General features: G+C 38.4%; 1 protein-coding gene across 1 annotated transcript in view; it reads right to left on the reverse strand.

Annotated features, from left to right (window-relative positions):
* Positions 1 to 17,865, reverse strand: part of CDH7 (cadherin 7) — a 128,841-nt gene extending 110,976 nt beyond the window's left edge. The window contains exons 1-2 of the mRNA XM_077135278.1: positions 17,784 to 17,865; positions 5,744 to 6,152 (exon numbers count right to left, since the gene is read on the reverse strand). Coding sequence (XP_076991393.1) covers positions 5,744 to 5,953 — 210 coding nt within the window. The 5' untranslated portion in view covers positions 5,954 to 6,152; positions 17,784 to 17,865. The remainder of the gene's footprint in view (positions 1 to 5,743; positions 6,153 to 17,783) is intronic.
* Positions 17,866 to 18,104: the final 239 nt, after the last annotated feature.

Consider the following 18,104-nt stretch of genomic DNA (forward strand, 5'->3'; position numbering starts at 1 on the left):
TTTGAAGAATGTTCAAAAAGACTATGAAATCACGCAGGTACACCAAGTGTTTTCGTGCAAGCCATCATTTATGGATAGCTGAGTTCGCAGCTGTCTTTCTGCTCCCCACATTCTCAGTTGTAGGTTACCTATAGAATTGATTGTGTTTCATTGTCATTTGATTACCTGCTTGGGTAATCAGCCAGACTGAATTATAAGAAAAAGTCTCTCTCTTACTTATTTTTCGTAGCTCTCCAATCTGGCACAATACCTAAATCACAGAGTAGGTTCTTGATACAAATTTGAAGAAGAATGGAAAGAGAGAAGATGGAAGAAGTGACCAAAGGACAGGCTTAGCAGCATGCAAAAAAGAATCTGGGTCACAATGTTAAACATATTTTTACAAACTACGTTTTTTTCTCTCCAGTGATCAGTAATCAATATACATCATACAAAATGCCCATGACAATACTGCTCCCCCATAGAACTTTTGCATGTAAGCATAAAACAAGAAAAGCTTGGTGAGGGGCCTACTGCTCCGCTAACAGTGTCATCTATTTTAGTGAGTCATAGAGACTATTGCAGATTCTGTTACACTCTATCACTGAGTACTCTTACAAAGTTTGTCAAAACAATTAGAGTGAATTCACCATAGCAAGGTTCACCATCATCATTTTAGTTTACATTTTGCCTTTTGTACTTAAAAATGCAACAACATAATTAAGGCCAGTATTGGATGTATTTTATTCTTTATTTTTGCTGCCTCCATCATCAAATAAGGTGAGTAGAATATGTATCCATCGAGGAAGACAGCATTTTAAAATTATCTTTATCAACATAAATAATCATAAAATTTAGAGCTCAAGATTAAATAACTTGCCTATAATTTAGCTATATAATTGTAACTCTCCCTCTCCCAACTTTTTGCTGCATATTCCCACCTGAAAATGCCTTGATAATTATAATTTTCCTTTCTAAACTAAGATAACTTCAAAGAAAAATTAAATATTAACCAGAGTTCACAGTAGTTCTCTACATCTTCATGGCAGAATCTGACACATTTTGTGCTAAATATGGTAAGATGAAACAAAACCGAATTTTTGAATTACTGACCTTATATGAAGAAAATGCATTTGATATTTTATAGTTATACTGGAGTATTGAAAGAGTTAAAACTAACTTCCAAAAACATATTCCTAAAAATCTGAACTTATCTGCATCCCACAGAGCAGATCCATGTCGAAACTCCTTCGAAGCCACCAGGAGTTCCACACTCCTGTCAGTAAACTAACAAGAAGGTAAAAACACGGGCCATCACAGATTAACTCTGATTCTAAAGCTTTTACGAAAATTGGTTTTCTATATATATCTAGAGAAAACAAACCATATTTGTTTTCTCCTAAGATCTGATGAAACTATAAGCAATCTCCAGATTGAGAAAGACACTTGTGCTCTTTTGGATGTTTATTTTCTACAAAACCTATAAAATGTGCATTGTACTATAGTATTTATGCTCTTCTCCAAGTAATTAATATTTAGGATCCATTATTTGCCTTTTGCGTTTCTAACAAGAATTTTCCCAGTTAAGGGATCTAACTTATAACTCAATTTTTGAACACAACCTGCTTTAAAGATGAACATTTCTTTTCTGGAACACTGAACACAGCTTTAGATAGCATCAGGAGATGGAGTATCCCTTGGTGAGAGATACTGCTGAGGTGTAATTAATGCATCGAAAATGCTCGGCAACACTTTCAAGCAAGTTTAAATTTAAAGCAAAGTGAATTCCATGCTGCATTTCTATATATGTGATTTCAACTGGGGTAATAGGTATAAATTCTCCCTGAATGAGTAGGGAAGAGAGAGGAGTAGCAGAAAAGGCGAGAGTGATGTTAATAGCGAGGCAAGCAGACTGTGGAAGAAGCACGAAGCACACATTGCGATGAAAGTAATGGCCTAGAGAGCGGCAATCGGCTGGCAGCCCATTACGGTTAGGAGAGATGAAAAACACTTAATACCTGGAACAGAGGCTGGGTGGTTCTGTAGACAGATTTTTTTTGTCAGATGGTTAAGGGACATTAAGTAAGAAATGCCAAGGTGAGGCAAAGATTGGGCTAGAAAGGACAGAGGGATGCAGTGAGTGGCTGGAAAATGTTACTTTCTATGCCGGTTCAGTGGTTCTAGAGAAAAGAAAGGACTCTTCATTTCATTCTTCCTGTAGAGGGAGAAGAAAACAGGCATGATAGTAATTAATTATTTAGAGATTGAGGGAAAGGCACACTACTATTCTTTAAAACTGAACCCAGTCAGGGTATTGTCTGATGACTCTTAAGTCAATACATTCAAAGGCAACAGTCTATCAACTCAAATCACAAAGAAATAATGACGGTCACACCTGCACAGTACAGCCAAGTCCAGCAGTTTGGCCAGGGCTCTCAGTGCTGGTCCCTGAAATCCTGCAGGACCTGTTCAACAGACTGTTCTACCTTGGTCTTGGTTTATCAGGTGTTAAATGATTCTAGGAAACTGGCTGAAATAATATCACATAACATATTGTGACTACATTATTCCCAGTTCTTAAAGACCAAATTTCATTCACTTCATAGGCATGTAACTCATTTTGTGGCCACTCAACCATTAACATGGTCTGAATCCACAAATGTGAAGGTGTAAAACAGAAGCATTGTCCCTGATGTTTGATGTTTCTGCTTTTAAGGGTTGAGTGCATCATTTACTCTCTTACCGTATTTTCGTCATGGTCTAATCATACAGGAACACAGAAAGACACGCTGTATTTCCAAGCATACATAAAGCCAACCATTCCTCTACTTTTCTGCAATAAGCATAAATGCTGTTTACTATATAAAATAATGCCTGCTCTCATCTGAAAGATCACACATAACATGGGACACATTAACAAAATAGATGGCCTATAACTCAATTAATTTATATATATATAATGAAGCAGGTAAATCTAATATCTAAGTTAATTGAATTTATGTTCCAGATGTTTATTCCAGTTACAGACCTTAATTGTAGATATCATTATTCCCATTTTATAGACACGAATGCTAAAATTCAGTAATATTAGGCAACTTGCCCAAAGTCAGAAAACTAGTGGGAAGTGGCAAATTTTGGCAATAAAACTGAAGTCAGTCTGGCACACACAGTATTGATCCATTAAGTGATCAAATTAAGCTCCAATGTATTTTGAACTCATGACTTATATCTGCCAAATTACCTAAATAGCTAGATTTTATCAGGAAGACTAAGTGTACACGAATCTAACTGGCATAGGTTAAATATAGGCTGTGTAAAATAATGATTAGGTCTTTCTTTTATTCCCCCATGATTATCTGCCTATTCATTCTTCCAGAAATCCATCTAGTATTTTTCATTCCCTCTTTCCTTTAAACACTTCAGGCTACAGCCATCACCTTCCACATCTAAGAAATGAAAAACCAAAAAGCATATCTATTCTACATACCCACATGATCAACTAAAAAGAATCATTTCATCCAATATACAAATCCATAAGTACTTAAACGCTCTTCCCTCTCGTCCCAAGCAAACATAAATTGCTCTCATTTATCTCTCACCTATAAATTCTCTTGAATTATCTTACTGCTGCTTTTCTGTGCTTCAGCCAAGTAAGAGATGTGGGGCTTTTTGTGCGTGTGTTTTTTTAACCCACTTCCATCCTGAGCATTTCAATACGAAATGCCGTACTGAGCTCCAAAGTAGAGTATGCAAAAGGTATACCCAAAGTTGCTTTTCTGTCACATAAAATCTGTTAAATAATCTTCTCTGATTAAATGAAAGGGAAGCAAAGAATATTTCATGTTACCTAATCAGGGAGCCACATAATTTCTCTTAGAAAAATAACAATAGCATTGCCCAATAACTTTAAATGCATTTGGAATTGATGTAAACTGGGGAAATGCATTTTCTTAATTTTAAATTGGTGTGCAGCGTTTATTTGGGTATAGGTGTTCTGGGTTATCGTGTGAAGATTATAAACTTAAAAACAAGGATGTTTTTTAGAATCTCAGTTATGTTGGATTTTTCAAATGCCATCCTCGCCGAAACAGCTCCATTTAACACCAAATTAATGGGAATATTTACTTGTATTTAGAAAACGGGTAAGTGTCACAACCAAGTATGATTTCAGCTCATAAACTATTACCTTTTTATTGATTAATGGAATATTGTAGATTTGTCTATTAAAAAAAGCTTATTTTTGAATGTCCATTAAAAATGAAAGAAATTTAGAGCTAAATTCTTAGCCAACAGCATTATGATTACTACTCTCATTCACTTTTTTACATGATAAAAAACAAATGAGTGTGAGAAATTTTGCACATATACAGTGTTTATGATGGTGTCACTGATGAAAGTAGAAAGACTAATGAAAAACAGTATGCACACAAAGCACTTTTGTCCTTATATAACATTTTTGGGGGCAGGAAAACGCTATAAATGCACTTCAAAAATCTCCTAATCCACATCTCTAGAAATCGTTACTTTACAAATTCTATTGTTTATAATAGAATATTAGTCAGTATTTGTAAAATACAGACATTAAACAGAAGTGATAATAAATATAATACAAAATACCTTGATTTATGTGAATCCCATCAAAAATATATATTTTTCACCCTCACTTAAGGTGTGTTCAAATGAAGAAATGATCCATGGAGTAATAGCAAAGATTCTGTCTCTATCATCCAAAGCTGAAAAGTTCATGCACTGATCAATTCATCAGTTTTCTATGCCTCATTCTATCAGGAATTAGAAAAACAATTCTGAAGGGCCAATAGAATAATACAGACGCACAGATTTCTTGCCCATGCAGTCAACTTAGAAAATGTTGACCACACTCCACACCAAAATAGGAAATTCAGGAAATCTTTACAAATATGAAAATAACTGAGCCTATAGTAGACCGGAGATCAGGAACGTGATACAAAGAGGGTCGGGGAATGTCTTGCTCTCTTGATTTCCCACTCAGTTCAGAAGGTACTCCAATGGAAATTTCCTGCCCGAATATTCAGACAGAAGGAAACAATGAAGAAAAAACAAAAACAAAAACTGGGTTTGGCTGCTGTTTGGCCAAACAAAAGCACTTGTTATAACACCATAAAGTGCCCATGACTGTTCTAATATCATCTCCAACTGACTACTGTTCACATTTGTTTTTCTCCAAATGGCAAAAGAAAAGAAAAAAAAAAAAGAAGAAGAAAAATAAACAAACAGAAACAAGACTCTTGAAAAATGTAAGTTTGATTTTCTCATATTGTACAGCCACCACCTGCCTCAGAAATTTCACTCTGTAGTTTTCAAACTGCAGGGATGGACATATAAGCATAAAGTTACATGAGCATCATCTATATAGTGCTCATCAAAAGTAGCAGCTAAAAAACTCAACTGGCTATAAGAACATGTTACTCTTTGTTTTAATGAAATTTTTTGTCGCAGTTTTAGAAATATGAGATTTTCTAGTATGCCAACATCATGGTCATTTAGGCAACCACAGAATTCTCATTTGTTTCAAGGAATCATGCATCACTCATGAAGTTACAGCCTCACCAAACTAAATAATACCGAGAATTACAACTGCATGGAGGCCAACTCTACAAAGTATATAAACTAGCTGTTAGACATGATTGCTTTGTGTTGCCTTGCCCCAAAGCAAAAATTAGCAGTAGTCAATTCAACCATAGACATTGACAATAAATGCAACTCTGAAGGCCAAATAACCTACCTTTCCTACATAGAGGGGGTCTGAGCCCATGTATTCCTCCAGCACAAAGAACTGATTCCACACCCAGCTGCGCTTGGTCCGGGACCTCCCTGACTGGAAATAGGGCTTTGATCTGGACCTTGAGAGTTCTGCTTGACTCAGCCCAGAAAAACACAGGAAAAGAGCAATCAGCTGCAGAAAATGGCAGAACTCCACTTTGCCCAACTTCATCTTTTTTTCTTCTTCTTTCTTTTTCCTGTGTAAGAAAGAAACCTTGACAAGAGAAAAGACACAGTTCCAGTTGGCTTAGTAGCTCTTGCCTCCGGCAGGGTGTCAGCTGGGAGTCCAGAGATAATAATTTGTAGAGTGTTCGATTGGAAAGGGTCACCACTGCTGAAGAACCTTTGCCAAAGAGTGTTGTAAGAAGTACCTATCAGAACAAAGAGGAGAGCTAAAGTCAGAGACCAAAACAATGTAATAACTTTGAGCTTTCTTCTACTAATTTAATACTGATTTGCACAAGATATCATTAGTTGTATAATCAATTAAATTTATAATTATATACTGAGACTGAAAGTTACAATAAATTTCATATTTGTAAATTATGCAAATTCTTCTAATTCAAAATCATCCTCATACCAAAACACAATCTTAAAATTTTGTTTCTTCTAGGGCATTTTATTTGAGCATATGGTTCATCTAACACAAATGTAGCAACATAATTTTTAAAAAATCACTGTAACACTAGCCTTTTTTTTTCCTTATATTACAGCCAGTTTTATTCACTGGTATTAGAATATGAAAGCAAAGCAGCTCAGAGCATGGATTTAACCAAATGGAAGGACATATGCTGGTTTAAATCTCTTCTGTGAAACTGTAAAGAGAAATAAAGAAGTATGAGGTGATTCAAAACGGGCTGATTGATTCTGAGGCACAGAACACCAGCTGTTTTGATTTGATTGTGATCAGCTGAAAAGCTCAGTAGTTTCCATTTTCCACCCTTCAAACTTATTGTCATATATGCTGTGTAGCATACTAGGTTATGTTGTGGTACCACAGTTACTTGCTATTCCACAAATATGTACTGAATATGTTGCAGCATGCCTTGTGCATAGTAGGTCCTCCATAAACATTTATGGAATTGAATTATATTGGTCAGTTATATAGAAGGGTGAGAAAACTCAGCTTTATCTGTGAAGCTCATTCATGTTTTTTTTTTGGCATGAACCCAGGAGGTGCTTTAGCAGCAGCATGGAAAGAGCGTTGTATTCTAATGTCTTTATTTCAGTTACAGAATTCTGATTATGCAAGAGGTATAAAATCAGTTACAAAACAAACTTCCAAACACACCCCAAAACCCAGAGGAATGAGAATTTATGACAAAATGTTCGCTTAAATCACTATGTTTCACTTTGGCTTAGCATTTTTTTTTACTACTTATAAATAAATCAACAATAGAATAATTAGGGACAAGGATTGCCATTTGCTTATTCCTGTGTTTGAGGGAAAAGAAAAGCATACAGTTTTAAGAAGATGAAGCCAAAAATTATCTCTATCGAGCCAGATTTATACAGTGTTCATATAAAAGCTTTTACAACTCTATCCCTTTTCTCTCCTATAATCTGAACGTCTGTCACTCATTAGACAAAGCTTTCAAATCGCTTATGAAAATACCAAAAATGCTAGAAGAAATGTAAAAGGAAAAGATACAAATCCTTTAAAAGTGGTAAATAGTCCATGCAACTGGAATACGTTGCATTAACTTTTAGCTCCATTAAAATATGAACATCCCTGTTTCAAATATATTTCTAGAAAGTTTCAATATTCCAGAGCAGATTCCAGAAGGATATAACATACAGCTAACTGATGTGTGCAGAGAACCAACAGAATGTTTAAATGATCATTCGAGCATATTAACTGTGGCTTGCTTTTTCATTGAACACATTCTCTCACAATCCAGCTCTCCCATCCAAGCATCAAAAATGAACTTATTCCATTTAGAAATCACTCTGAATGGGCTAGTCCCCAATTTATAATTTCAAAGAACTGACTTGTAGCCACATCTTGTAATTCCAAAGGAGGCCCCTCAATAAGGAAAGCTCATCACAGGGAGGTATAAGAACCCACCTAACTGAGAGATGGGTCTTCTGGAGTTAAAAAGGCTAATCACTGGCTAAATTAGGAAATGCTGCAGGAATATACCAATTAGTCTAATGGTGATCCTGGAGTTACACCTAGCATTAATGAGGAGTGGACTTTATTAGGAATGGCTGTGAGAATGCGGGGGGGGGGGGGGGGCAGAGTCCTATGACTTTCTTCTTCCTAGTAGCACCCTAACTTCCCGGGGATAGAGAGGGATTGGTTAGTGTCTTGGTGATAAAAAACTGAGACGAGCATGTGCAATCTGCAGCCTGAGAACATTTCCTGTTTTACATCCTCCTTTCTTAAGAGAGAATGTATATTCTCATAAAAACTGTGACATAAATGCTTTGGATCCTAAGAAACATTTTTAATAAAATCCTGATACAGCTAGGCTATATTATCTAGGTCACTTTATGAATTAAGTAGATTTGATAACGTTGTTTCAATGTGGACATGTGTCCCAACTTCCAAAAAACTAAATAGCAATTGTGCTTTTGGTTTATTATAGCTATATACCAGTAAAGGTCTGCATCGGATAAAGATTCAAATTCTGGATCTGTCACACTTTGCCTAAGCAATCTTGGATAGGTTATTTAAGTTCTAAGAACTTAAGTTCCAGAGGTGACGCCTCAAGCCTCTCACCTATAAAATGAACATGATGATAATAATTGCATTTACTTCATATGATTAAATGAGTTAATCATGAAAAGGTAAGAATAGTGTCTGCCACATCTAAAAGCACTAAAAAAAAAAACAGGTGCTGAGATTAGAAATATTATTGAGAGTTTTAAGTTTGAAACTGGTTGTGGTAAAAGTAAAGTTAGTTTGTAAAATGTTAAATATTTTAATACTATCCATAGTAAAGTGCTTAATGAACTATTTCACTGAATGAAAATGTTCTTAGTTCTAGTTGGGACCAGAGAATTATATGGACCATGAACTAAAAAATCTAGATGGAAATAAATAAAGGCACGAAAATTTTCTTAAAAAGCAATGTAACACTTTTTTCAGAAAGGCATGTCTTCTGTAATTTTTGCAAGGCAAAGGGTGGTATCAGAGTTTGAAAAATTTATTTAATGCACTAGTTGCATTTGCTTATGAGGAAAAGAAATATAATGTGGACAGGGTCTCACATCAGTGGGGGCTTTGTCCTAGAACCTCTAAGCACTTGCTGTATACATGACCTTGGATCTCTCTGGGTTTTCATTTTCCACATTTGCAAAATGAGGAAGCTGTAGTAAATCATCTTGTAAGGTACTTTCTTTTTCCTAGAACTTGCATTTCTGCTTTGGATAATTATGTACAATTGATTTTTGCTGGCTTTTTAAAAACTGTGATAAAGTGCACACTGCTAATAATGAAAGATACAGGGTAGAGAGCAATTAATAAAGTTATAAGAATGTAAAAGGGACATTTGACATTGTTTATGAATTGTAACGTGATCTTTAACAAGAGAATTTAATTTACTCCTCTTGACCCTTGGAGATTGTTTCTCTTTCAACACAAGACGTGGCTCTATCAGGTTAGCTAGGACATACAAAAAAAAAAAAAAACAAACAAAAAAAACTGAGACCCTTATAAAAGAAGTGGTTACTTTAGAGTCATTGACAATCTATTTGTGAAGGAGAAATACCTGAGAGTTCTGAACTTTCCTATTAAGTCAGGGATTATACAGCAGCTAGTATTAATGTAAACCCTAATGAACACAGCTGTGTAAAGTATCTATCTACAGTACCTCAAACAGACCTATGCACATAATTGACATTCAGAAAATATTTACTGTTTTCATTATGATCAATCTCATTTTGAAAAATGGAAAAATTAACCATATAATAAGCCAACATATAAATCCCTTGGTAACTCTTACCATGTTTATGAATCACAATCCCTTTGAAACACAATTACACTAAATTTCTCTGCAGTATGTGAAATATTTGTTGGTCTTTCAGGCCAAATTGCCCTTTCTCCGCCTGAAAGTCTACAAGAGCATACAAAGATACTTTGACTAGCTTGTTGTATATTATTTAATGATGAAATTCTCCTTTAGGAGTCAGATAAACGTCTCGTTAAGACCCCCCCTTTTTTGTTTGCATGCTGTATGGTGGGGGTCACACACCACTCTTTTTCCATGTGAATATCCCATTACTGCAACAACATTTGTTGAATTTTTATTTGTTTTTTCTTTCTATGTTTGCTTGTTTGTTTGTTCTTGGGGGTTGGGGGGGTCGCACATGGGCCAGGTATTGAACCCGGGTCTCCCGCTTGGCAGGCGAGAATTCTCCCACTGACTACTCTTGCACCCCCCCTTTAAGACCCTTTGTGGGGTACACTTGTAAAACCAAAAAAAAACATGCTTGAACAATTGTGATCTGAAGTGGAGACATGTTCATAAATGTTTTTATTTGCAGCGACCAACTCCGAGAGGAATATACATCTGATGTAGGTCTGGTCAAAGTTCAGGTGTCCCTTTTCTTCACTCTTCCCCAAGTTCTTGGCCTCCTCTTGAATCAGACCTTTTCCAAGTTAAACAGAACAGTAGTTCAACGCAACTTATTATATCTGAGTTGGGTTATCATGTAAGAAATGAAGGGCCCTGAAGCATTACGAAGAACCTGCAGTTCTTTTTCATGGTCACTAAAGAGAAATAAGCAAAACTTGAACTTGAGAGTTCCTATTATATTGCATAACCTCTCCAAGCAGGCCCCCTATCTTCCCATGAATATCAACAAGTATAAAAATACCACAATAATGTTATGTTTTCCAGGTAAAATGAATTTGTGCACAGGGTCAGTCACAACTGGTGACTTTTTAAGTGGGTTAGATAGTGTCACACAAATCAGTATCCCAGGGCAAAGCCCTGCATCCCTCCTCTAAACCTGCCAAATGACCTTCTCCCTTCCCCTTGTCTTTCTCTCCTGAGCTTCATCCACAGACATTAACAGAAAGCAGCAGGGCCTGCCACCCCCAGTGCCCTGTGGGGTGGCATTGTGTCTTTCATGGGAAAGCTGGGGAGAGCAAGCCTCTGGTTGGCTGGGGAGTAGTCCTGCTCACTATTACTAATTCAGAAAAAAAGACAGCACAGAAAAAAGACCTATCTTTATACACTTTAGCAAATTTCTACACACCTGTGTTAGCTTCAGGTCAGTTACAAATGGGTAGTAGGATTAATTTGGGGGGTGGGGTGCAGAATACCACAAACACCCAGAAACAGGTCACAACTGGGGAGAGAAGAAGAGAATAGGGGCCACCCACAGATGTTTGAAAGAGTAGTGGTGATGGCTACTGAACTAATGATTGTTCTGAAAATTTTAAGAGATTAAGATTAAATGCTCTGATATTTTAAAGCTAAGAATTGTATTTAAAATGTTGGTTTGGTTATTTATTTTACCAAACTGAGAATACGTTCAAATCATCATAAACAGGACTATGACAAGCACAGCATACTTTAATCAAGAGGATATAAAACAAAACCCTGAGCAGGAAATTTTAAATGGTGTGAAGGAAAAAGCTGGGGAAAGATCAGCTGGGCATTTTTTGCTAAATCAGCATCTATCATTTGACCTAAAATCACTTTATAATGTTACTTTTTATGTTCCAATTATTTTTGTTCAACTATTGGGCAAAGAATTATTGCCAAGTAGAAGTGTATTATTCGTCAAAAGTAGTAGTTAATATTACTTTGCCCGAACAAATTCATTATTATAGAATTTTCTTGGATTTTTTGCTCTACATAATGTCTCTGAGAAACCACTTTTAAAAACCAGATCAAGTGACTATCATGCACTTAATCAAATGCCTTTTCATACTTCAAAACAATGACTAAAAATCCTGTAATGACAGAAAATGGTTTGTATGTATTTGTAAAGACATAAACTATTAATTAGCTAAAGATTAAATCTTCCAGATCTTGCTCCATCTCACTTAAACTCAACATGCTAAAAACATGACAAGTAGCATAAAATATATCCAGCCACTGCACATTAATATATAACCACAGGAGTGGTTATTAAAACATGCTTAGGGGGCAGTGTGACGGTGGCTCAGTGGCAGAGTTTCCACCTGCCATGCTGGAGACCCAGGGTTGAGTCCTAGTACCTGCCCATACCAAAAGAAAAAATAAAACATGCCTAATTGCCAATTAATTTATATACACTAACTCTTTCAAAAAAGGCACAGATTACTACAATTTCTAGAAATAAGTTGATCTATAGTGTATGGCTATCAATTATATTAGGAAATTTATTCTTTCAGGTCTTGTGGCACTTAAATGGGAATGTGTTTTTTTGCTGCCCAACATAACCTACAGCTTATCTCAGCTGAAGACCTTATACGATCACAATTTCCTATTTTCTAGACCTGGAGCAGCTACTCAGGCTCTATGCTATTCAGAGTTTGCCTCATACGTACACTTTCCAAACTGTTTTGAAAAGTACTTAACATATGTGACACTAATTCACAGTTTATCACCAATAGGTAATCTTGATGGAAAGAAGCTGTGTGTCTCTTTAAGGAAAGAAATGTTTCTTCTTTAAAGAAAAAAACAAATGAGGAGAGTTCAACATGGGGGGTGGAATATTACAGCCCCCAAATAAATTAAATCATTTGCATTTTCTAGGAAAACAACTGTAAGCATGACATTTGAGGCCTGTCAGTGCACTTGACAGAGTAATCACTTGATAGATAATCCAGAAGAATCAGAAAAATCCATAATGATTGACTGCAAAACATGTTCAGAAACTAACTGATATTCCCTGAGACATTCTGCTGCTGACTGTGAAACACAGTAGTACAAGAAGTCACAGCTGTAACACTAACCACAAAATAGAAAAAATAAAATCTTGTTCTTGGCCTATTGGGAGGAAACTGTCATTTCCAAGACTGTTTTAAAGCTGAACTACATTTTGACAAGCATCATATTTTTAATGAACCCTCATGAAGAATGAACGGTAAACATAATTTAAGTGGAAGTACTACCATTTCACAGCAGTAGCTCGAGGGCGTGATGCTAATAGGAGCACTGCTTTAGGAACCACCTTACACTTACTAGTACTGTTCTATGGTCCGGGAAAAGAAATCTGTTTCTTTTTGGATATTTTTGCATATTTATGACATTATTTACCTCAACAATTACAGGAAAGTTCATTCTCCGATGCAGCCAATGTGCTCTTCAAAGGCCATCATGTGCCCTTGCTTTCACCATGAGGCAGCCACCTGTTTCCCCAACATCCCCGCAGTGACTGATCTCTTTACACACAGTTAGAGTACTCTACTTTGTATAAAGGATAGTACCTATTTCATCACTGGGGTTAGTTAATTTTTAAAATAGATTCCACTCAATACATTTTCGGGAGGGCTGAAGGGAAAGAAGATATTTTGTATTCTCCTCCAACTGAACAGGCAGATGTCAGAAGAGAAAGCTGGAGAGACAGTAATCTGGACAAGAGGCGTTTTCAGAGGGATTGCCACTCTTTGAATTCAACCACCCCATACAAGCCAAGCTACTAAGGACAATATTTCTACAACAGATAAAGGGAATTTCTTCTCAATACAAGAGGCAATGATGTGGTTCTCCTGAGGGCTCACACTAGAGGAAAAAAGTTAAAGAAATCCCCAGACTCTGCTCCTTCTGTTTGAAGATTCTGGAGGGGGATAGAATCACAGATAAATATCATAATAATAGAACCTAAGACATAAAAAAATACCTAAATCATTCCTTTCTTTCCTTACTTATAAGAAAACTAAATCTAAAGATTCCTAGTGAAATGCCCAAGGTCATTTCACAGCTAATCACCAATAGAACTGGGAATGATTCCACCCCACTGGGTACTTGAAAGCACTTGTTACAAATGGCTCCTTCTGACTAATGAAGTCCTTTTTAATTTATTGTCTTTGGAATTGATCATCTTCCCGAAAGCCAAAAAAGTAGATTGGATCTTACTCAAATCGTTATGACCATGAGCTTTAATTTTCAAAATACAGGGTCATCATGACTAGCAGCATCCTGGGAAGGGCACGGGTGGGGGAACAGAATAAGAGGGTGTAGGAACCTCCTCTTCAGGGATATACTTATATGTGTTTCAAAAAATGGACAGTTAATAGGATCAGATATTAAAGTTGACTTCTCCCTTCTAAACCACCCTGGCAATTAAAAAAAATAACTTTTTTACTACATTATGACACTAAGTGATTAACTATTTCCACTGAAATTTGAACCATAAACCATTGAATATTTTAAAAATAGAGCATCCACTCAGGAAACTGAGGATATAAAAATGTATCTATACAGCCAATCCATCTGGCAAAATAACCATAACACCAGTTCTACCCTTTCAATTGTTGCTACAAATTCTATAAGTCAGGATGTCTGTCTCTGCTCATAGCATAACCATATAATCATTCTAGACTTAATTTTGTCATTGTCAGCTTCTATTATAGCATTCTATATCATTTAGCTTAATTACTGGTATACTATTTAAAGTTTAATATTAACTTCAATAATGTTAATAGTGATGAAACAGTCCCCTCCTTTGGACTTAAAAGGTAAAAAAATATATATTTTATTTATTAATTTTTACATTTTAATTAGTGAGGCTGGAGACCCTGTGTGATATGTGGCTTCTCAAGTCAAGAAACTGTGATCAAATCCATTAACTCCCTGGGCCAGCTCACATTACAACTACAGACCACAACCTCCTACCGCTAACTGGCCTAAATATTCAGGCAGGGGCCTCGAAAATGAATCACATTGCCTGGAGTGTACATCTGGTTATCAAACATGGAAAAAAAACTTCTTTAAATGGGTTATCGAGACATTCTCAACTAAGTACAAATAACCTCTGCCACGGGTGAAAGGACTGAAGAAGAAAGAGGAGCAATAATTTAAAATTAACTAGAAGCAGCCTACATAATTTAAAAAAACAACAGTGACAAAGCACAGTGCTTTTGAAGCATTTATATATCAAACTGACACGTTTTATTTAGGTTTTTTCTCCTTTATACTTTACCCTTAAAAGAGGTCTTAATTTTTTTTTAATTTATTCGTGCATTTACATTGTGCCAGGAGTGATTTATGTAACTTCAACCAAAGGCATATTGCAGTGAAGTCTGCAAATTAGCAGGAAATAAATACTACAAGAATGAAATTCCATAGCATAACCTGAAATGAATGAATGGGCAGATGCCTGCATATTCATTTGCACTCGTAATTGCAGGCAGCGCCCGTGGAGTCTAGCAGAATGACGAGGGGCAATGTTTGCAGGGGTAGCTTTCTGCAGAACTAGCAAATTCCCAGAGGAGGCACTCTTGTGTTGCCGGTTACAGCTAGATTCCCTTCGCACAGCACAGGCTCAGGAGATGGTCACACAGAGCTGTGATAACATGTCCTCTTTCCTTTCCTCAGCTTCTTTTTATCACCCTGCTAAGTAGCAAATGATTCCTTCTTGCCAAGGACAAAAGCTTCCATGACAGCCCTTTATAATCAACTAATGCATGCTAGTTATTTTAGAAGTTTCTGAAATTCCCAATTTTAGCTAAGGCTTTGAAGCCTTCTAATCAAGCAGAAAAAAAATAATAAAACTGTGAGAACTCACTGATACAAATAACTAAAGTCATAAATGTAAAACCTTAAAAAATCCAGGTAAGGTGGAGTCATTGAGCAATAAACAGTCACAACAAAGAATGATTATAGGTTTAGCACTTTAGAAAAGATTTCTGAAAGATATGATAAATAAAGTATTTGACTCAACACAGAGCTGTACTAACGTCCTTATAGCACTATAAATTCTGTGAAGTTTATGCGAGCTTTGAAAATAAAAGAAAAAATCACAAACTAAAATGCTGAATACGAGGGAGTCAAGCAAAGAAATCATGCCTGAAGATCAGCAGCTGGTTGATTTTAACACGTAGGAACGTTGAACCGTGGCCAGCCCAGTGTTTCCACACTCTCTCTTCTTCATTGGACACTAAATACTATAGTCAATTCAAGGGTAAATTACAGTAATATTGATGCTTTACAATTACCCTCATATAAGAAAAGGTAAAAGCTCTGTGCCATTCTATCAATAAAAGTAGACTTAAGAGTTGTGTGTCTGTCAGCTGATGGTTAACACAATTCTAACAACCCACTGCAGCCTTGAATTACAATAATATCTCACGTTGTAACAGCACAATGCCCTTTTATTAATGCTGCAACCCTTAAAAACATTTAGCACGGTGACAGTCTGCACTACCGATTATTGTTTTCTTTATTTCTTTTTCCACAGGCAGATTTGCAGCCTGCTTTACCACATGAGACTATTAAATTGGATGTGGCAAAACAGCTTCCGCCACCCACTCCATATTAAACACTAACGTAGTTAGGTTTCCACAAAGTTGTCAGTTTAACCCCCTGCCTCAATTATTCTGAATTTTAATTCAGATCCTTCCAAAGAATAGCCCTAAGAATAAAGAAAAGTATTTTTAGTATATTTACCCTTTACATATAGTAAAAAGAAAAGAGCCTGAGTAAATACAAAGTCTAAACCAGGTCTTTAGAAAAGAAGTAATTTTTAGAGAGTTACTGAAAGCTTTCAAGGTAATACTTTTTTTTCCTTTCCTCTTTTTCCCCTAACAACTTGTCTTTATAAATGCACTTAAAACTGTTTAGACGTTGCTGGCAGTATAGCTGCGCAAACTTTCCTTTCCCCAAAAAATGTCACTGCTGTTTATAAACTAAAACTGGGTGCTGGTAATCTGGATTTCACATACTGTCACTCAACACCAGCAATACAACTTAACGGTCTTTCACAAGTTACCCAAATTCTCCTATCCCCCCCCCCCCCCACGAAGTTCTGCTTACCTCCCTCTGTATGAAAAAGGATGCGAACACCTGCCTGATTACAGGAATTATAAAGGGTAAGTCTTACAGAGCTTTCACTTGATAAATGTCCTAATAACGAGAAGGTATTTCTTGCAAAGTAAAAGGCATTTCAAGTAAATCCACGGCTCAATCTGTAGCTCTCCAAAGCCTCGAGACAGCTGATCCCTGCTGCTTTCTTCACAGCTGCCCATTTTGCTACTGCCAGGTGAACTCACTGCCAATCTTTCCGACTCACCTGAACTCTGACATCTAAGAGATCCGTAGGGCTAACGATCAAACACTTGAAGACATACAGACAGTAGGTCCTTTCCCATTAATCCACTGGCTGGGTGAACACCCGCAACTCTCCGCGTACCAATCGCTCCCACAAAGAAGCCCACCCCGCATTTCGAGCAGCGCGGCGCCCTTTTCCCCGCGCACACCTTAAGCAGGGCGGGCGGCGGGGGGCGCAGGGCGCCGAGCAGAGGCAGAGCCTGCAGACGCACCGCATCCGCAGAATACTTAATGACAGCCAAAAAGCCAGGCGCCCTTAGGTGAGTCTCCCCCCACACACACACATACACACTTCTCGAAAGGCAAAAGGTGTCTACGGCGGGTGTTTAAAAGGACACGGGCAGACGCACACCTACTGCCGATCTCGGTCCGCCGCAGAACCCAGAGGCGGAACCCAGCGTCCACTCGCGCCCCTGACTGTCCCGGGTCGAGGCGGAGGCCGGCCGGCGTTCCTCTTTGGCGAGCGCGGTGCAGACCGCAGGCGTCCGCGGCTGGCCGTGCCGGAGCGCTGGGATTTGTTCTTACCCTGAACTATTACTCGCGTCGCACTTGGTGTTCAGGAGTCCAGCCTCAGCCCGGCCGAGCACGCTCAGCTCGGTGCAGTCGCCTGTCCTGCCTGCCGGAGCCAGGGCGCGCGGCGCGCGTCAGGAACTTGGGAACGCCAAGGGAAACTCCGCGCGGTGTCCCCGCCCGCTCTCCGCTCGGTCCTGCGGCCAAAGGCGCAGAGCGGGGGCTCGCACCTGGCCGCGGCGCCCGCCCCCGTCCCCGCGGGCACACACACACACTCACCTGGGGCCTCGCTGCCCTCCCCGCTGCGTCAGGCGCCGGCCGGCCGCGCGTTTGCACCCGGAGGGGCAGGCGCTCAGCGGCCGGACGCCGGCGGGCGGCTCGGGCCCCCGTGCGGGCGGCAGGGCGCGCGGGGCGGGGTGGGGAGAAGCCCGCTCGGCCCCCTCCGCTCCTCCAATCACCGCTCACTCCGCGGGGCGCGCGGCCCCTGCGCCGGCCTCGGGCTGCTCCGGCTCGCGCCCAGGCTGCCGACGCCGACGCCGGCTCCGGGCTCCCCGGGCGGCTGGCGCGGGCGGCTCCACGGCCGGGTCCCGAACCCGCGAG

Source organism: Tamandua tetradactyla, chromosome 18, assembly GCF_023851605.1.
Source record: "Tamandua tetradactyla isolate mTamTet1 chromosome 18, mTamTet1.pri, whole genome shotgun sequence".
Lineage (NCBI taxonomy): Eukaryota > Metazoa > Chordata > Mammalia > Pilosa > Myrmecophagidae > Tamandua > Tamandua tetradactyla.